General features: G+C 53.9%; 10 protein-coding genes across 10 annotated transcripts; 5 read left to right on the plus strand and 5 right to left on the minus strand.

Moving 5' to 3' along the window:
- Nucleotides 1–295: 295 nt before the first annotated feature.
- Nucleotides 296–2,095, plus strand: HMPREF1541_02096 (uncharacterized protein; the record flags this gene model as incomplete). The annotated part of the gene is made up of 1 exon (XM_008716452.1): nt 296–2,095. One exon carries the CDS (start codon nt 296–298, stop codon nt 2,093–2,095), a length of 1,800 nt encoding a protein of 599 aa, XP_008714674.1.
- Nucleotides 2,096–3,995: 1,900 nt separating this feature from the next.
- On the minus strand, nt 3,996–5,697 carry HMPREF1541_02097 (uncharacterized protein; the record flags this gene model as incomplete). The annotated part of the gene is made up of 5 exons (XM_008716453.1): nt 3,996–4,324; nt 4,396–4,514; nt 4,567–4,659; nt 4,733–5,238; nt 5,302–5,697. The coding sequence occupies 5 exons, from the start codon at nt 5,695–5,697 to the stop codon at nt 3,996–3,998; spliced, it is 1,443 nt and encodes a 480-aa protein (XP_008714675.1).
- Nucleotides 5,698–6,369: 672 nt separating this feature from the next.
- On the plus strand, nt 6,370–6,541 carry HMPREF1541_02098 (uncharacterized protein; the record flags this gene model as incomplete). Its single annotated transcript, XM_008716454.1, has 2 exons — nt 6,370–6,396; nt 6,461–6,541. 2 exons carry the CDS (start codon nt 6,370–6,372, stop codon nt 6,539–6,541), a joined length of 108 nt encoding a protein of 35 aa, XP_008714676.1.
- Nucleotides 6,542–6,629: 88 nt separating this feature from the next.
- Nucleotides 6,630–7,181, minus strand: HMPREF1541_02099 (uncharacterized protein; the record flags this gene model as incomplete). Its single annotated transcript, XM_008716455.1, has 1 exon — nt 6,630–7,181. One exon carries the CDS (start codon nt 7,179–7,181, stop codon nt 6,630–6,632), a length of 552 nt encoding a protein of 183 aa, XP_008714677.1.
- A 450-nt stretch (nt 7,182–7,631) lies between these two features.
- On the plus strand, nt 7,632–9,027 carry HMPREF1541_02100 (fumarylacetoacetase; the record flags this gene model as incomplete). The annotated part of the gene is made up of 3 exons (XM_008716456.1): nt 7,632–7,989; nt 8,068–8,400; nt 8,480–9,027. The coding sequence occupies 3 exons, from the start codon at nt 7,632–7,634 to the stop codon at nt 9,025–9,027; spliced, it is 1,239 nt and encodes a 412-aa protein (XP_008714678.1).
- Nucleotides 9,028–9,118: 91 nt separating this feature from the next.
- HMPREF1541_02101 (uncharacterized protein) lies at nt 9,119–11,649 on the minus strand (the record flags this gene model as incomplete). The annotated part of the gene is made up of 2 exons (XM_008716457.1): nt 9,119–10,438; nt 10,507–11,649. The coding sequence occupies 2 exons, from the start codon at nt 11,647–11,649 to the stop codon at nt 9,119–9,121; spliced, it is 2,463 nt and encodes an 820-aa protein (XP_008714679.1).
- Nucleotides 11,650–12,860: 1,211 nt separating this feature from the next.
- Nucleotides 12,861–13,741, plus strand: HMPREF1541_02102 (uncharacterized protein; the record flags this gene model as incomplete). Its single annotated transcript, XM_008716458.1, has 2 exons — nt 12,861–12,953; nt 13,010–13,741. 2 exons carry the CDS (start codon nt 12,861–12,863, stop codon nt 13,739–13,741), a joined length of 825 nt encoding a protein of 274 aa, XP_008714680.1.
- A 235-nt stretch (nt 13,742–13,976) lies between these two features.
- HMPREF1541_02103 (uncharacterized protein) lies at nt 13,977–15,873 on the minus strand (the record flags this gene model as incomplete). Its single annotated transcript, XM_008716459.1, has 3 exons — nt 13,977–14,067; nt 14,130–15,626; nt 15,680–15,873. The coding sequence occupies 3 exons, from the start codon at nt 15,871–15,873 to the stop codon at nt 13,977–13,979; spliced, it is 1,782 nt and encodes a 593-aa protein (XP_008714681.1).
- A 1,427-nt stretch (nt 15,874–17,300) lies between these two features.
- On the minus strand, nt 17,301–17,745 carry HMPREF1541_02104 (uncharacterized protein; the record flags this gene model as incomplete). The annotated part of the gene is made up of 2 exons (XM_008716460.1): nt 17,301–17,627; nt 17,668–17,745. The coding sequence occupies 2 exons, from the start codon at nt 17,743–17,745 to the stop codon at nt 17,301–17,303; spliced, it is 405 nt and encodes a 134-aa protein (XP_008714682.1).
- Nucleotides 17,746–18,128: 383 nt separating this feature from the next.
- Nucleotides 18,129–19,469, plus strand: HMPREF1541_02105 (uncharacterized protein; the record flags this gene model as incomplete). The annotated part of the gene is made up of 1 exon (XM_008716461.1): nt 18,129–19,469. The coding sequence occupies one exon, from the start codon at nt 18,129–18,131 to the stop codon at nt 19,467–19,469; it is 1,341 nt and encodes a 446-aa protein (XP_008714683.1).
- Between the last annotated feature and the right edge of the window lie 92 nt (nt 19,470–19,561).

The following is a 19,561-nucleotide window of genomic DNA, read 5'->3' on the forward strand; positions in this document are numbered from 1 at the left end:
AAAGCACTACCCCAGAGACATGAAGACCTATGAAAGTTACTTGACCACACAGAGTCCACCTTGACACCAGCCCCACAAACCGAATGCAGAGGTAGGGGGCTGCGACTGGCCCGCCACGAGCAAACGATGGGGCCCCGCAGAAATTCGGGGTACAGGCGAGACAGGATCCAAGCTTCCGATGGGAGTCGAGGGCATCGCTTGCCTTCCCCAAAGGTGGGACACCTCTTAAAGACATGGGTGATGCTGCTGCTGCTTTCAGCATGTGTCCGTCAAGGGAACGAGGTCAGCAGGAACCATGGTCGCGCAGACGACATTTCCCACTCGTTATCACGACCCTGAGTACCAGGAGGCGCACAACAACATCCATCAAGGCAAGCTCCTGGCCCCTCTAGAAGCAGTCTTGCCTCCAGGTATCGGCCAGCAGGACTTTGACAATGCCATCAGCGACCTCACCAAGGAACTAGGCCACGACGGCGTCTTCACCAGCCAGTCGCTGGAAGACTATGTCGACCCTTACGAGCTTTGGGAGGTCGAGGGCAAACGCAAGATGCCCAGCGCCGCCGTCTGTCCACACTCCATCGACGAACTCAAGGCAGTGCTTCGTATAGCCAATCAATACGGTCTACCCCTCTGGACCTTCAGCCGCGGCAAGAATCTGGGCTACGGCGGGCCCGCGCCGCGTCTCAACGGCTCCGTGGCGCTCGACCTGCACCGCATGAACAAGATCATCGAGGTGAACGAGCAGTTCTCCTACGCGGTCGTCGAGCCGGGCGTCACCTTCACAGACCTCTACGACTACTGCCGCGCACGCAAACTCAAGGTCTGGCCCAGCGTCCCCTCTCTAGGCTGGGGCAGCGTCGTGGGCAACACGCTCGACCGCGGCACGGGCTTCACGCCTACGGCCACGCATCACCAGAACATCGCGGGCCTGGAAGCCATGCTGGCCGACGGTGACCTCGTACGCACAGGCCAATTTGCCATTCCGGACTCCCCCAACGCGCATCTGTCCAAGTTCAGCTTCGGTCCCTCGATCGAGGGACTCTTCTTGCAGTCCAACCTGGGCGTGGTCACGAAGCTAGGCATCTGGCTCACGCCACAGCCCCAGGCATTCATGTCATGCTCCTTCTCGGTCCCCGCGCTCGAGGACATTGCCCTGTTCATTGACATCTTCTCTTCCCTGCGGCGCGATGGCCTGCTCCCCAATACCGTCTACTGCTCGAACCTGATCGAAACCCTCAGCATGGTCGCCGGGCCCCGCGCCACCATCTGGCCGCACAACGACACGCCCATCCCCTCGTGGCGCCTGGACGAGCTCCAACGCCAGTACGACGTCGGCTGGTGGAGCGCCGTATTCGGCCTGTACGGCCCCGCCCCCGTCATCCAAGCACACTTTGACGAAGTCAAGCGCATCATCGCCCTCAAAGCCCCCCAGCATGCCCACCGGCTGAAGGGTGAGCTCTTCCGCGGCGACGACGCGCCGGACGGGCTACTGGACCCGACCGCCGTGCCGCCTCCTTACGGCGGCTTTTTCGTTGGCGTGCCGAGTTTGTGGTCCTTGCCCATGACGCGCTACCGACTGCCCACGAGCGACAGCAACAACAGTAGCGAAGCTGGCAGAGATAGCAGCAGCAGCAACGGAGCCGCCACCAACACCGGCATCGGCGCCCACGCCGACTACTCGGCTATCATCCCCTCAGACCCCGCCTCAGTACTCGAATGGGTACACACCGCCAAACGCATCTACGAAGCCCACGGTCTCGACCTCTTCTGCGACTTCTTCATGCACGAGCGCCACCTCATCTTCGTCAACATGCTGGTCATCGACAAGTCTTGCCCCAAACAACGCCGTGCCGCTGATTCTCTGTTTCGCGCCTTACACGCCGCGGGCACTCAGCGGGGCTACGCCAAGTACCGCGCCCACGTCAATTACATGGACCTCGTGGCCGAGGGGTTTAGCTTCAATGGGCATGCGTACCGTCGCTTTGTCGAGAGGATTAAGGACGAGTTGGACCCCGGGGGCGTGTTGAGTCCCGGGAAGCAGGGGATTTGGCCGAGGAGGTATCGGGAGTTTAGGGAGGAGCAGGGGAAGTTGTAGGCTAAAGACCAATCAAAGGCGACAGTGGGGTTTGTATAGGGACTAGAGCAGGTATGAAGATGTCCAGGAGCCAAAGACAAGCGAATGTGTCGGCTTTGTGTTTCTTCGGATTTCTCTAAACTCGTTTCGAGAGCGTGAGCTATCAAACCAGATATAGCGTGCCTGATAAGCGAGCGCGCCACCTTCCCCCACCGCCGCGTCAATCCATCTTCTCAACGCGTTTTCTCAACCACAACAATTGGAAAGTCCTGGAAAAGAACGTCAACTGTTACTGGCTATTCAGGCTATGAAGCAAGACCCTAATCTTAGCGTCTGTGCGGCCGTGAAGATACATTCTATTAGCTGAAGAACAGTCCAACGCCACCTTAATGGAATTGCCTTGTGATGTGATACTACACCCAACTCATAGAAATTGACCAAGCTGGAGGAGAGCACAATTCTTCAATATGTTCTTGACCTAGATTCCTAATTATTTCCTCCCTGATTCTCGATAGCGGCGGTCCCGAGGCGAGCAACGGAAGAGATGCAGAACAACGTCACGGCAAGGACGAGTCGTCCCAAGCCAGCCATGTTGAAGGCTGTGATCTTCCCGAGAACCTATTGGGAAATGCCGAGTCTATTCGATAGAGATGTGGTGCTGCACGATGTTTTCTTAAAATAAAAGACCTAGAATGTCTAATAAAGACACCAGCGTTTGATGATCTGGCGGGATCATCGGAGGGTGACGGCTTTCAGAAATGGCCCCTAGTAATGGAAGTAAGCGGAAGATCAAGGGAGCCCAATCTAGCCAGGAGCCCGAAATGGTCCCCTCTTCAGGGTCGCTGAGCTCGCAGAGAGTGTTCATCGCGACATGATGCGTACGTTCCGAGGACGATGCCAACGTTGGGCATTGCAGATTATCGCTCGGAACGCAACAAGGCTCCCGACCCAAACATTTTCAGGTTCGAAAGAGTGCAAAACAGAATGTATGAAGCTGCTGAATTTCCATGTTGGAAGATCTGGTTCGAGGCCAAGGGGCTCCTACTGAATGGTCGAACCGAAATCCTTGAGCAATGCAAAGATCGTGTGTCTATGGACTTACCTACACTCAACAGCATCACCACCGGATTTCTTTCCCTCTGATTCCCGTTTCTGGATATACCCTTCGAGCTTTCGAGTATCCTCTTGGGCCTCTTTCACGGCGATCTTCATTCGAGCCGCCTCCTCTTCTGCCTTCTGGCTCACTTCTAACTCTAGTCTGGCTCGTGCTTTCCACTCGTCCAGCTCACGGGCTAAACTCGACCCACGCGCGTGTTTCTGTCCTTGGCTTTCAACCATAATTTCATCGCGTTTCCTGCTTTATCTACCAATCCACCTTACTTTAACCCTGTAGCTCTTGTCCTTCACCTAGAGTTATACTTCTGCCCGTCGAAGAGATTTATGTTCCTAGTGCGTGAATTCAGGAAGGTCTACAGGATAATAGAAAATTAGAAGCCAGTTCTGCGAGCAGTAAATATCAACACTACTTCAGGATGAAGATAGGATCTTTTCGAGTCCCTGTGTTAACTATCTACCCATTTCAGCCTCCCAGCTCAAGCTGGCTAACACTTGAAGTCCCAAAGCGGTCCCTTCGATCTTGATTCCACTCCCCAGAACTCAGTAGACTAATGTACTGTAAAACACTAGTAGGGAAGGTGTGCATGTGTAGTACGGCGGCAGCTCAACTTTAGTGGCTTCTTTGTCCAGACCGACTCCTTAGAGCTGGCTCTACGTCTTGCCTGCAGAGAGCCAAATACGGCTCACCCACGCCGCCACTATCACCATCAACACCTCCTCCTCCTCTTCATCAATGTACCACTTACGAAGTATAAATTCTATCAAAAACTCCAGGTCATTGGTTCCAAGCTCCATGGCACTATAACTATAACCTTACACGAGTATAGTAAACAAGGAAGCCAGCACAGGTCACTAAAGTTGAGAGGACAAGAATGCCGCCTGTTATGATCCCCTGGTCGAAGAACCCGACATCATGTCCCTTCTTGAGACGCTGTACTTCAGGCAATCTTACTGTCGCCTCTCTTTCAATCTTTGCTACCTGTGCGGCCGACGGCTCGAGCAGGACGCCGTCGAGTAGCCAGGACCATCTCAAAGTTGATATATACTGCGGCTTGGGTGACGTGAACAGTACCGGGTCATATGGACTCAAAGAGTCCAGGTCAATCGCTTTCTGCTCTGGAGCAACGGGGCTAACTGCAATGCTGTATTAGTGGGAAAGACGGACGAATCAGAGGAGCGGGACGGGCGCCATTAGAGTGTCATACAGAGTAGACTTGTTGGTAGCTGGTTCACAAAGCTGACACCAGAGTCAAGGAACTGGCAGATATATTTGGCTGCTCCAGGCTGGGTGGTGAACACATATGCGGCTGCTAGGCGGCCGAGGCTATTCTAGTTTCAGCATTGACCAAGCTCGGGAGCACCATGGTAATCCGTACCTATTAGAAACATTGATCGCGTCGTCGACGCTCGATACGGCGTGCACCACAAGAGAGCGTTCCCGCAGTTTGGGATGTGCCAGTGCGGACGCCCTGGAACAAAGTTGCGTGTCAATTGAGGCCAAAGTTCAGGCAGAGCTCCGTGAGACTTGGGTCGGTTACATACCTATCCGTCAATTCAAGCACGGTACCGCCCGTCCCAGAAGTGACTATTCTTCCAAGACCCTTCTCGCTGACGTTGTCGGCAAATCTGTCGGTCATTCTGGTACCGGCGACAGGTACAGGACCATTGGTGTTGGTTATAAGCCGGGCGGAGCATTGAGCCACGGCGGCCAGAAAGTCCTCGACGACCCACTCATTGACAAGGACGAGGTCTGGTGCGTATGGTGACTTGCCGCGCAATCCAAATCGAGCACCGACGAGCAGTTCCGCGGCAGTGTGAACGTTTGCGTCGCGCTCGACAAGGGCAACAACACGAGCATCAGGACGTGAGACCAGATGACTGGCTAGCGGCACGCTGGGGGAGCCATTCTGGAGGACGCGAACGTGTCGATGGTTGATGTCGGCGTCTGAAATTTCTTTCGCATTGGTCACTTGTATGAGATCCCGGTCCAATGCCTCTTCTATAAGACCAAGGACAAGTCGTGGCGTTTGGAGCATCGTCTGCTCTGCCTATGAGTAACATCAGTGTCGGTCCTTTGTGATTCGGATCAGCTGCCTCCGACTGCCACGTACCCGCACAATTACACAGTTGCCAGCAGCGAGGGCGGGTCCGAGCGCAGAAATAAGGCTGAACACAAATGCGTGCGTTGCCGGCTCGATAAGGACGATACCGACCGGTTCGCGCGCATTAGGTGCATCTTTCTGGTTCGCGATAGCGTATTCAGCGTCGAGGTCGCGCGCCGTGTCGACCGAGTTGTAGCTGTCAGCCAGGCATTGGAGCGCAAGCCAGTATTCGGCATGTATTTCGGCGGGCCGATAGCCTGTGTCCTGCTTGATTGCACTTTGGATCTCAATGGTATTGTCGACGAGCTTGTCGTGGAGTTTCTTAAGTTGGGTCTTCCTGTAGTAGGGGTTGCATGCTCTGCCGTCGATGGCGGCCGATCTGACGCTGCTGAACGGCTTAGCCATTGCACCTTGCAAAAGCACCTCTGGCTGGGGAGGGGAGCAAGTAGTTGAGAATTCCTTTCCCCAGTTAGTACAGATTTGCTCGGGCTTGCTTAGGTGGTGTCCCCACACTCCCAAGCAACGAGATACAAGTTGGGGATATCTCCTCCACATTCCGAGCCGATACCAGTATGTCCCGCGGTGCCGCTCAGGGTGCATGGCAAAGACCCTTCACCTCCCCCCCAAAGTAAATTGGAAAGGGACTGCCTCCGCATCCCGAGCCGACTGTCTCCTGTGCAAATTGGAGAGTAGAAGCCCCGGGCAACGATATTGCGTCCATTCCGGTTTATCTGCTTTGGTTACCGTGCTCTTGCTACCACCCCGTACGAGACCTTCGGAAGTGGTAGACAGTATACTCTGGCCTACATCATGTCGACGACGGTTGTTACCTCTACTGAGGTTGCCTCGGTGTTAAATTTAGTGACTACTCTCGCCGACTACGAGATACATCATTCAAACGGCGAAGCGCGATCTTCAGATACGGCGGGTTCCTCTCGGACCCAGAGTCCTCACGCATCAAGAACTTGGGATACCGCACATCGCCGTGTGCCCCCTCATCGACCAGTCAACAGGAACAGAGATCCCTTGGAGGTGCGAGTATACAACAACACTGCAGAGCGGATATTCATCTCGGTCATGTTTACTGGGGTTCTCATCAATGCGGTGAGTCCCTCCGGAATCCCCCAATGATCAACACGGTATGATCCTAACGCCAACTTCCCACCAGACTGCAGCAAAAATGTGGCGACGGACCGTTGGGAAACTGGACAGTGGCTTGTTTCGGTACCGAATTGGGGGAGAGATCTGAGATATATTGAGGTCGCAGCCATCTTGTCAGTACCACGGCTACTACTTAACAGTTTCATTTCCTCCACCTCTGTCTCTTTGCTCAGTGACTAAGACGAGTGTTTGACGCCCTTCATCGTGCCCAAATCCTCCTTTACCTCTGCGCCACCGACGGTAAGTGGTTGAGTGGGCTGAAGAATGTACAGCATCCGTGCCCACTCGGTCTGGCTAAGATTCCTCCACGCATGCATTGTCGCGCGTTGGATGCAGACGTCCCCGCGCTTCATGACTCTTGTCTCCCCAGAGCCCAGAACCAGCTCCACCTCGCCCTCCAGGACAACGCCGTAGTCAAGGCTGACGGTGCGGTGCATCGGTGAGAGGTGACCGGGGCACATGTCGACGTAGCGAAGCACGGTGCCGTCGGAGACGGTCAATCCTGGCGAGTCACGCAGGTAGTTTTGGTACACCTGGACGTCGGCGCCGTCGGACAGCTGCGTGGGGAATCCTCTTGTCACATACAGCTGGGCGAACGCGGCATCCCCATTGGGTAGACTGTAGAAGGGCGCATCGACCGGGACGGAGGCGTCTACAACTGCTTGACCATGTTCGTTGTTGGCGGTGATGAATCGCTTTGGATGACTGAGCTTTCCTTGAAGCGCCATTGCGTAGAGAAAATGCTTGGGCTGGAAGCAAGAGAATATGGGATTCGGGCAGGGTGTTTGAAGCTGCAGCGGAAACCGCGTGACAAGATCCTACTCGCGGTGGCTTGTTTACAATAATTGGAAGTCAATATTCAACGGCTCCGAGGGGTACGGTTACACAGGTCAGTGTCGAGGATCGTGCATGACCCGAATCGCATTCGCCACGGGATGTGGGCATCCTGCATGTCATTGTTCGGGCCGTTGCATGGTGGGCCCGAAGCCTCTCGAACCCGGCGCATGCACCTAGGCTTATTCCCCGCTCTATGTCCTCCTCGGGCAATAACGATGGTGTTGGAGCTTTAATTTGCTGGCTGGGTTACCTGGCTATTGCACCGCCTTCAATGCTGTAACTACAATAAACAGACTCGACACCTCCCCAAGGCCAATCGTGGTCAAGAACTTTTTTCAGAAATGGCTCCATCAGCCTATGCAAGTCACTTTTCAGATCGTAATATCCCTTTTGGCATTGCCTCGTCAAAGAAGCATCCAAATCGACAAGCAGTCACGCGTCTGGCAGACTCAGTTCTGTTTCTCGCGGACCTCTGTGAACATGATCTCTTCTCGACTGTACAGGGACTTCCGGACAATGTGTTCGCTCGCAGTGCTCTGAACGACTTCGCCGCACTTGACAGATCCGTCTTCAAGGCCGTCCGGCAGACAATTCAGGATGCATTCCGGAGCCACGGCCTCGAGGGTTTTCCACGAGACAGCGTCGAGGACATATCTGCGGTGACAATGCATCTGCCGGTCAACGTAGGTGATTTTGCAGGTAAGTCTAGTTGCTTCAATTGCCCAAGACGGGTATCACTTGTCAAGATGTGAGAAAACTCTGCTGAAAGAACCCAAGATTTCTCTTGTAGTCTTGAACATGTCAAAAACGCTGGCCGCATAATCATCAATGACGAACGGCCCCCTCCCGCGTTCTTCAACCTGCCGATCGTGTACCAGGGGCGGGCAAGCTCTGTGGTCGTATCTGGCACCCCGATCGAGCGCCCTATGGGACAATTCCGGGACAAGACGGCGCCAGGAGCGCCTGTTATATTCGGTCCGACTAGAGCACTGGACTACGAGCTCGAGTTCGCTGCAGTGGTGGGAAAGCCCCTGTCTATGCGCCAGCGGCTAAAGGCAGCCGACGCGGACAATCATATCTTTGGATTTGTCGTACTTAATGACTGGAGTGGTTAGTGCAAGTCCTTTTTGCGAAAGTTGTCCACATCTGGTCGCATGCGGTAGATTTGACCTGACGATTTGTTCCACAGCTCGAGACATCCAAGCATTCGAGATGATGCCCCTTGGTCCCGCAAACGGCAAGAACCTGGGAACGACGATCTCGCCGTGGGTGGTGACGCTCGACGCCTTAGAACCTTACAGGCTTCCCACGCCGCCGCGCACCCTGCCTGTTCCTCTGCATCTCGACGATCCAGACAACGGTGCATATGACGTCCGCATGCAGGTTGAGGTCGTGGTAGGGGACAGTGCCACGGTAATTGGAGCCTCAGAGGTACAGTCGTTATACTGGACGATAAGGCAGATGGTGGCGCATATCGTTAGCGCCGGCAGTGCGCTACGAACCGGCGATCTGCTGGCAACGGGGACAGTCAGTGGTCCCGGGAAGGGGACCCATGGGTGTTTGCTCGAGGCCACTTCGGGTGGTGTGACACTGATACAATTGGAAAATGGATCCACAAGGGCGTACTTGGAAGATGGAGACGTCGTGAGGATGACGGCTGTTGCAGGTGGTGCGGACTCAGGCATCGGCTGGGGTGACTGCGTTGGGGAGTTGCTTCCCGCTCAACCATATAAGTAAGGATGTCGAGACGAACCCGCTAACGAGACGTCAGGTGTCTATAGAGAATACGATTGGCTTTCCGGCTGCATCTCTTGACCCCTTTGTTGGATCACGAAAGAGCACGGGGCCCTGCCGCTTTCTGAAGCCCGCCAATTAGTTGTATCAGGTTGTCAACCGAATGAGGGCGAAACATCTCGTCGTGATTCCGGCGGAGGATGTCAACAACCGTCTCCATTACCCTGTCCGGCCGTGAAAGCTGGACATCATCAAGCTGGTTGTCCAGCCCGGGAAGGCTTCGTATGAATGGAAGACCTCGCCCAAATTGAAGGAATCTCTGCGTGGCAATGTCATCAGGCCCATCCAGATAGACATTTTGAGACTGTCCGCCAGCTGATGAAGGTAGGCTCACGCCAGAACTTGCCGATCCGGTCATCCCCGGCATTTCGAATAACAAGCCGTACACCCATAGAACAAGACTGGCATGATACACCATCATTGCGCTAGGACCCCATAGGGCCCCCCTTGGAAGGAGTTTTGCTGCCCGCAGAACTTGGCCGCCGTGCCAGACGGCTGTCCTAGCGGAATCGCCTGTGACCCACTGATTGATCGTCGGGTAGGCATATCGTGCTTGCTCCAGCCCATCCATGCCGGCGAAGAGTTGTATCTCGTTGAAAGGCATGTGAAGGTGCATGAGAATAAGCTCTACACGCATGGTAATCTCTTCCGCGCGTGTGACGTCCAAGTCGGCGCTGATGCGGAAGTTGCTGAGAAGTTTCAAGATCTCCTCATGTCGCCCGGACATGAGCAAGGCGTTCCAGGACCGTTTTCCTGAGCCAGCCCTTTGCAGAGACCTGAGTTGAGTATATTCCCAAGTGAGCCGCCAAGCGCACGAAAGGAAGGCGGAACTAACTATGCTGGTATCGACGGTATTCTTATAAGCGTGGAAATTTTCTGTGTCGTCCATGTAATCAGCCAGCGTCAGCGGTCGGGCCAAGCTTGAGTTCGGCTCAGATAGAAATGACGCTTTCCATTGCGTTGGGCTAAGGGCAGACCACATCTCCGCTGGGTCAGGTATGGGGAGCTGAATGTCGGCGTACGATATCAGGGGATTAACGAGCAGTGAGAACGACGCATTGGTATCATGTTCGAGCATCCTGAAGGCAAGTCGCTTGAACGATTCGGTTTCCACCCACGTCGTCCAGGCACTGTGAAGAGAAACACTATCGTCACAGTCGCCCGGGATGACTGACTTCGGACAGTCAGACCGCTTCAACTTTCCGTCACGTCTGACCATTGTCACAAGAGGCTGAAGGAAACTTTCCGCTATTTCGACCTTCCTGCTGTGGCCGCTCCAGAGTCCGATTTCGAGGACTATGAGATATGCTTGCCAGAGCTCCAAGTCCCTTGTGAGGGTATTATTGCGTTCCCACTGTGGAATTGTTAGAATGATCGCTGCTCACTGAACGAGGTTTGCTCCAAGTCGTTGGGGTCACTTACGTGTCTGGGTATGGCGACTCGCAGGCATTCTTGGATGGCCAGGCCATGCTTAGACAAGGTGGGGTCCGAAGTGAGCACCGCGCCTGCAGCGACCATTGCAGCTAGAAGGTCTGGTCGTTTCTTGTTCGGGTCAAAGGTTGCACCATGCAGGAAGTTGTCTGATCGCGCCACGGGGGAAGTCAGGTAGTACTGGAGGAGTGTGTCCAGCAGTTCCGCACCAGGAAATGCCTGGACAACCCTGGAGAGATCCTCGGTACGGCAAGTTTGCATGATGCTTGTGAGTATCTTGTCTCGGGAGGATAGGCTTAGTACTGCGCATGTGATACGCCGTTCAAGCGAGATTCGGGATTCCGGTGAGCCGTGGTCATGAGCAGTCGCCGGTAGAGAAAGATTGTGCTCTTCAGCGGCCCCGTGGTCTTGGACATTCGGCCGGAACTTCCAATAGTAGTTCCTGTATGCCTCTGTTCCGAGAATGGCTGGCCTACACGGATCCGAGGAGGCGTACGGTGGCTCCTTTGTCGACTGAGTGTTCTGTAATCTTCTGTCAAACTCAAACGGCAAGTTCGTATTGTATGCTTCCAGAAAGCGCAGGTCAATGTCGTTGAGTTCAAAACCGAAATTTGCATCGAAGTCAAGGGACCCCATTGGCATCCATTGCCCTAACAGCAGGTCAGAATTCGGGAGTCCTGTAAACTGATGGGCGGTCAGGTCGCCGTGTAAGGGAACCTGCAAGGTGGATTTGGGTTCTCCGGCCGAAGGGTCGTGGTTGACCCCCGGAGGTGCGGACAACGTACCCAAGAATGGCTGTGCCTGTAAGGGCTGGGGGGTGGAACCTTCTGGGAGTTGGTCAATGTCTGTTGAAACGGTGGGAGGCCTCTGTTCAGATGTTGCACCTGTGCCGCTCGGGGCAAATCCTGGGCCATCCACCAAGTCTGCGGTCGCCGCAGGAGGCGTTGTGCCTGAGTCTGATGAACGGTCCCAGAGACAATCGAGCCCTTTGTCGATACACCGGTGGCACGGTTTCTCTTCCGTGCAGCGCAAATGATTGGTCGCGCAAGCCCGACATGCTTGTGTCACTCGTCCGAGGGAACCCGCAAGAGCTGGAGATACAGCACGCCTATTTCTTGGAGCGTCATGAGCCATGACATGTCTCTTCAGGAGATCACTAGGCTCACCCAGGCTTGACTCAGTTCTCGTCTCTCAGATACGGCGGATACAGTGGTGGACTCACGCTCTTCCAAAGGCCTTTGGGCAGGCGGGACATTGGTATGGCCTGGACCGGGTGTCTAGACAGAATCAGTTGCTCAGTCGGCAAAAGAAAAGACACGCGAGGGACAGGAGGGAGAACACAGGGTAGACTTACGCGATCGCACATGGCGCGCGAGATGATCTACTCTCTTGTACCGTCGCATGCAGGTGCCACATTGGAATTGTCCGAACGACGCATCTTGCGCCAACGGAGCTGGCACAGTCGAAACACTTATCGAGTCCACTTCCATGGCGGGTATATCACATCCTTTGTACCACGGATGGGATCGTCAGAGGCTTCACAGGTCCAGCTGCGGCGGCACACTTCAGGACGAGACAAGATACATGACAACGAGAGGAACGAAGCTGTGGTGGGGAAGAGAATAGAGGTTGCGAGTATGCGGAGATCGTTATTGCGGGCGCCAATGCAGGGCCTTTTCCCCGGGCAGAGTCACACCCTCTGGACATTTAGTCATAACTAATTCAGCGGGGCACGATTGGCCCACAGCGCCCCCGGTGGAAGCCGCTTTGGCCTTGCGTTTCTTGCCGGATTCCCCGTAAGTATGATGGTCTCGCCCCCCAGCTCGTTGCAGGCAGCTTTTCCGGGGGCTGTGGTCTCAGGCGGACTTGGTTTGAACATCATCGAACAGTCAAGGGCAAGACCACGGTCGCCACTCTGAAACTGCAACTACGCTGTACACGCTCCAAGGAATCGTGCATTAGATTCTTGATCTACGCCGTAGGTGCCGTGCTTGCTCTCCGACTGCGCGCCACGCTGATTGGCGGATGCCATCCTCGGGTCACTCCCCCACATCCCTCGAGCTCCATGCTCCAGGTGGTGAGGGTTCGACATCACCTGGGCAGCGGTGGGGCTCCTCGATAAGCATATAAGAAGGACGTAGATACTGGACTGTACTTTGGTCCGATGTCGACGTGCTCCTGTTATTAGCTGCGATGCCGTACAGTCCAGACCGGTAACGGCACAATGGGTAGGTGTTGCATACCCTTCTCTACGGTCACTTGCGACAACGCTGCCCCTTCTCGGCTGACACAAAACCCCAGTATCGAATCTCACACCCGTATATTTCTTTTCCCATGGCTCGACCATGATGCTGGGAGAGCCCTCAGAGTCTGCTGACTGCTGGAAGAAGGCAGGCGACGAGGCGCTTGCCCACAACATCAAGGGCGTGATCATGATGGTGAGAGAGACACGAGAGATGAGGGACCATAAAACCCTTGCTGACTGGGAGAAAAGGGTGCCCATTGGGACGCCGCCGGCGACAGGATCGAGGTTGCAACAAACCCAAATCCGGGAAAATCGCCCGTGGCCTACGTCCATCCCTCGAAATATGTCGACTACAAGCTGAACCCCGACCTCAAAACGGCTGACCGTTGCATCTCCATGCTGGCGGATGCCGGCTTTGACGTCGCGGCCAATCCCAAGTTCGACTGGATTCACGACACCTACCTGATATTGATTCGCATGTTCCCCAACGGCTGCCCACCGACCGTGCTGGTCTCCATGAACGCCCGCTTCGATCCGCACTTCCACGTGAAAGTCGGTGCTGCCCTGCGGCCGCTAAGAAAAGAAGGGTACTTGCTAATCGGCTCTGGTGGCGCTGTGCACAACTTGTACCGAAACGTTTGGATGCCAATGCTACGGTTCAGCGACAATTTTGCTCAGGAGACCCCTCCTGAGCCGTGGGCGCTCGAGTTTCGCCAGGCGGTCGAAGACGCATTCGTTCATAACAGTGGCCCAAAGCTGCGGAGGGCTGTTACGCGTCTCATGAAGCACCCGTTGTACCGTGACGCCCATGCAACTGATGATCACTTCATGGCTGCCATGTTTGTTGCAGGTGCGGCGGGAGATGAGGAGGATGAGGGAGTGTATGCCAACCTTACAGCCGAGACATGGGAGTTGACGAACATGTGCAATAGCCAGTTCACGATCGGGAACTGGCCCAAAACGCTCAATTTGGCGGCATAAGATTTTGGCGGGAACCTTTGGCTCTGATCTCTGTCGTCTTGCTTCCTAATGCTCTGACCCTCTTGTCCTTTGAACAGTAGGAACTATGGAGCAACAGCAGCGCGAGAAGGTGATGTTTGTTACACCAGAAACGATTTGAGTTCATAGCAATTTGTATACACATTTTCGAACGAATCTCTCTGCACCATAATGTCTGGCTCTACTTCACAGCTCTTCGTCCAATGTACGCTCTCAGTTATCGGGGAGGAATCACCGGGAGTGTCAGATAGTTCCGGAACTGTGATCCAAAGTGGATATGGTTCATACCCTGGAATATCTCTGGTGGCCTGGGACGTATCATGATTAGTATAATAGCCGGCCCTGATCGAGCATCGCGCAAGGTACTCACCTGTCTTCCGGGTCGTCGTGTAGGAAGATTCCCGACCCCTGTGTATCACCCGAGGACACCTCGAACACGATTTTCCCGCCCTTCTCCACGACGACATTGGTTGGCCAAATCTCAATGTCGACCGTATAGATCTCACCCTGGATGACAGGCAGGGTGTCTCGACTCGTATAGTCGCGATGTGGCAGCCATGGTTGATGCTTCGGGTGGCCTCGATTAACCTTTCGCAAAGACACCCTAAGCCACCCCTTGGTGAGAGGCACTGGATCACCTGCGGTCCCCGTGTAGAAAATTTCCTTGCCGTGAGGGCCAATGTGACGCAATGTCACAAACAGGTCCATATCCTTTGGTGTGGGTCCGGCCGGGTCAGGACTTACTGACACATTGAGATGAGCCGTAACGTGTCCGGTGATCTCGGTCTCCACATCGAAGGGCCCAGTACTGAATGACAGATACTGAGGGTCTTCAATTGTGCCCAAGGCCCGGTAAGACAGCTTCTTCCGCTCACTGGCCAGTGTCTCGTTCTGGGTTAAACCCAAGGTGGGTGTGAGAAAGAATTTGGCGTATTGCGTCCTTGCAAGCGGCCATTCATTCTCTTCGCGTCGTTGATATGCTTTCTCTGCTTCAGCGTTGTTGAAGCCAACATCTCCTTTCCGCAGAACAAGGCTGACTGGCGCGACCTTGCCCTCTTGTGTCCAGCCCACTCGATCATCGCCCTTGAGGAAAGCATCCAGGAAGCTAAGCTGAACCTGAACTTCTTCGTCGTAATAGAACGGCAGATCGTGTCTCCCAGTGATCATGCGGAGATATTTGAATTGAGAGGCAGCATGCAAGTATCCCTGAATATTCCCTCTTAGATGAAGCAAAATCCCTCCCCAGTTCCCGACCGAAAGGAGCGGGACTTCAATATCCCCCATGTCATACTCTTTCGATGCATAATAGACGTTGTCTCGAAACTTGTTTATGCGGTTGTCGACAGTCTGGTCGTTTCGGTTGTTTGTCAGCTCCTCTTCAGATAGGTTTCCCTCGAGCGTGTCAGGTCCCCAGTTACTAGCGCTCCTTCCAGGCCGGCCGTACTGGTTAGTGATAACCTGCCTATTCCACCAGAAACGGATAAATCTGTTGGAGAGAATACCGCCGTGTCGACATCTATCCCGATAATAATCGGACATACCTTCCCAAGGTATCATTGCAGAAAGGCCCTTGGGCTTGCGTGCTGCTACGCGCCATTGGCTGCCTGCGTAGTAGCTTATACCAAGCAGTCCGACCTTACCCGACGACCATGTTTGCTCGGCGGCCCACTCAACCACGTCACAGAATGCTTCGCTGGTGCCCCTGGACATAGTGTCCAGAACTCCGGGGGACTGTCCCAGGCCCCTCTCATCAGCACGAACAAGGGCATATCCATGCTGCGTCCAGAAGCCCGGGTCCGGTAGTTCCCAGGCCGAATGGTCGGACTTTTGTTGTGGATTTACCTCCGAGAAGGACTTCGGATGGAAGCTTATGCATATGAGCTTCGTAGCCGGATGTCGAGGGTTAGATGGCGCACTTACTCTTTGTAGTGGATATCCTTGCCGTAGGGCCCATAGGTAACCAGAACCGGAACGCGACCCGAGTTCTTGGGTCGGTACACATTGCAACGGACAAGACCTCCCTCAATTTTGAGTCTTACTGTTACATTTTGTTCAAAAATATATGGGAAAGATGTTTCGGCCACGGTGTGGAGGTCCTTGAACTCGTGCGGCATGGTGGCGTCTTCTGTCCGGATCACACAGAAGGTGGGCGGAGACGTCAAGCTCTCAACAGCTGTGCGACACAACATAGGACTCGTGACGTAGCTACCTGCCTTGAAAGCGATTGAACTTTTTCTTTGCGTATCTTCTATTTGTTGAGGGTGTCTTATCGCGATGAAGACACTCTCCTCGTGGAGCCGAACTCATTGGTCACGCATCAAGCCTGTCATGTGGAGCCGAATCCCGATAATGTATACATTTCTAGTACAGGTGACTCGATCGACATGGGGACCGGGCCATGGGCAGATGAGGAGCCTCACACAGTTTGGGATGTTCTTGTTATAGCTTTACTAGCGAGAAGTGGGCGTCCCTGAACTTACGGCGGCTCTAGACGTGCGTCAGCAGGGGCATGAAGCCTTTGTATGGAGGACATCATTTCTCTCCCTTCGCGGCGAGTAACATCTGACTAAGTTAACTCAGACGCTCAAGGTCTCTGAATTTGCTGAGGAAATAGGCGTGGCTTTCCCTGTTCAATCAAATCTCCAGCGCCACGAATAAATAAACGCTCTACTCTTGTAATTTTAGAAGGGATTGATTTGGGCTTTAGTTGATCTGGTCATATTGGACGAATGGGAGGATAACATTTCTTTGAGACGTAACTCGTCCTTTCATTAGACGTTAGTCATAGTTCTCAGAGTTGAACGAGAGTCAAACTAACCGGTTGCCAGATCAAAGACTAGAGGGTGGAGTGTTCCATAGTGCGCAATGGTTTGAAGGCGCTGGCAATGCTACAGTTGACGAGATGCTCGAGCGCCTAGCTCTGTGCAGTAAGGTAAGAATAAAGAGAGCGCACACGATCTCAAGATCACTTGACGGGCTGATGAAGGTGCCAATGACAAGATTCAAGAGAAATGCAGCACTGAATGTCTAAACTGCATGGAGCTGGCTGCTCTTTAACGCGTAGCAGCCATGATGGTCCAAGGTTACAACTTCGGACATGACGTGGCGCAGAATACCTATACGAGCTGGGTAAATGGCTCCTAGAGTGCAGATAACTGTCCTACTTGCTTTGACACCGCCGATCTGTCGTAGGTCGAGTCTTAACGTTACAAGGACGTAGATCGAGGAAGGGGAACACCATTCGATTACCGAAGTAGAATACCTCTCATGCTTTCCCAGCACTTCCCAGCCAATGAGTGTACTCCCCAATGGCTTTCTGCTTTTTATTTGTGGATGCCTCGATCAGCGTTGTGAGAGGCTTCCCTCGCATCTCATCGTGGACCGCAAGATAGTGGTTGTTCATGCCCTTTTTATGATTTTGGCCCTGCTGACGCCGGCTTTGATGCACCTTTGGAAGATATGCTCATCAAACGGATCTGCTCCATGAAGAACCAGGAGTGTCTTGTCTCCGATGGCGGCATTGATGGATTGTAACCGGTCATTATAGAAGCCGAGTTCCATGCGGACCATACTGTCCATGAACATTGCCAAACGCGGGCGCGAGTATTTCAATACCTGTTGCCACAAATTCTTCGGCATCGCCAGGTGTCGTTGACCCGCCTTCAAGGTCTGCAGTCTCGGCAACACCGTCTTCACCACCCTCGATACGTCCTGGTTCTGCCTCGGTCGCAATTTCACGGTTATGACAGTAGGCGACCAACTCCTTGGTTAGACGCAGGTTCTCCTCTCTTTCGTAGTGACTCATGCCGCACATGATGCTGTCGAATCCATCTTCGAAATCTGCCGCGCATCGGACGAGCTCTGGAGTCTGACAGTGGTCAAGATGTAGTGACACAGGCACTACGTACAGTGGCTACGATGGACTCCAAGTTGTAGCAGCACATTCCCGGAACGGCATACCCTCCATGACGGGCAGCTTTCAGCATGCTTGGTGCAATTGTTTGACAACACTGGAAGGACCATTATTCCCGTAGCCTTCCCGTCCTCTTGCCTGCTAGCAAGTACTTCCTAAGAAGGCAATCCGTCGAAATAACTGCGAGAGCTGTCTAATCTATGTAATTTGCACCTTGGGCCAGATTGCGGAAGGCAACCAGTCCGGATCAGCGCAGCATACTCCCAGCCTAAGGTCCGTTTCCGAGGCTCGGCTCGGACACATGACTGCCACGCTCCGGTGCCTGTTTGGACTTTTACTGCAAATTGTCAACACAAGAAATTCAAGTTTGTTTAGAGACATTCAAAGAATTCACCCCAGCTCGTGCTAGACATACGTACCTGGGACCCCTGAGCATTTTGACATCAAACAGCAACCATGTCATCCGCTAAGCCTGAAGTGTCTTTTATCGGCCTCGGGGCCATGGGCTTCGGTATGGCAACCCATCTCCTCAAGCAAGGATACAAAGTGACAGGCTTCGACGTATTTGGTCCGACTCTAGAGAGGTTCAAGGCAGCGGGAGGAGGCATTGCGTCAAAGGCAGCTGAGGCCGCTCGGGGTAAGGACTACTGCGTATGCATGGTGGCTACTGCTCAGCAAGCGCAGGCTGTCCTGCTGGGTCGGGACACTCCAGCTGTGCCAGCCCTGCCAAATGGCGCAACCCTGCTATTGTGCTCAACAGTTCCGTGTGGTTACGTACAGCAGCTGCAGAAACAACTCTCAGACACAGGTCGTGGTGACATCAACCTCATCGACTGCCCAGTTTCTGGAGGTGCCTATCGCGCAGCTGAAGGTACCCTATCCATAATGGTCGGCGCAAGTGATCAGGCAATCGCGAAAGGGCGCTTTCTTCTGGAAGAGTTATCCGATCCGGAAAAGCTCTACATCGTTAAGGGCGGCCTCGGTGCAGGGAGTAACATAAAGATGTGCCATCAAGTCCTGGCGGCGAATCAGATTCTGGCAGCAAGTGAGGCAATAGGGTTTGCGATGCATCTGGATTTGAACCTGCAGGAAACCGGAAATGCGGTCATCCACTCAGATGCTCGTAGCTGGATGTTCGGTCACAGATTGCCGCGCATACTGCACCCGCAGTTCCAGCCGCTCGTCAGCGCCCTGACTATCATCACAAAAGACACGAGTATTATCACTTCTGAAGCCAGGCGCTATTCATTCCCCACACCCATGACTAGTGCGGCAGAGCAGGCTTACTTTACTGGACTAGGCCGGGGATATGGTCCAGATGATGACAGTGGCATGGTCAGGTTATACACGGAAGGAAAGGATAAAGTTGGCCCAGTCGATGGCCTTGTCGAGAGTGAAGCCGAAAAGAACGCACTTGTTCAGGGTCTTCTGAGGGGCATACATCTGTGCTCAGCGGCGGAGACTCTGGCATTCTCTCATTACCTCAATCTCGACCTCGATCAGGTATTAGAGTTGTGCGTAAACGCTGCCGGAGGAAGCGGTATACTGGAAAGTATTGGCCCGGATATCATAAAGACGCTCAGGGAAGGGAGACCTCCGCAATCCGCTGGCGCCTATCGTCTTCAGCAAATTGCCCAAGAGCTGCAAGATGCTGTGGATGAGGCTCAGAGGTTGAAAGCGCCCTTGATTCTAGGAAGCCAGGCGCTGAATCTGATACGGATAGTACAGCAACATGCTCCTCAGGAGTTCAGGGAGCATGCAGGAGCCGCCTCTGTTGTTAAGCAGTGGGCAATCTGAACCGACTGGGACGTTTTGATGATATGAGTAATCTGATCAACGATCCTCCCACAGATGCTTTATGGCTGTTCGGTATGGCATTCTCCTGGACG

Source organism: Cyphellophora europaea, assembly GCF_000365145.1.
Source record: "Cyphellophora europaea CBS 101466 unplaced genomic scaffold supercont1.2, whole genome shotgun sequence".
NCBI classification, from domain to species: domain Eukaryota; kingdom Fungi; phylum Ascomycota; class Eurotiomycetes; order Chaetothyriales; family Cyphellophoraceae; genus Cyphellophora; species Cyphellophora europaea.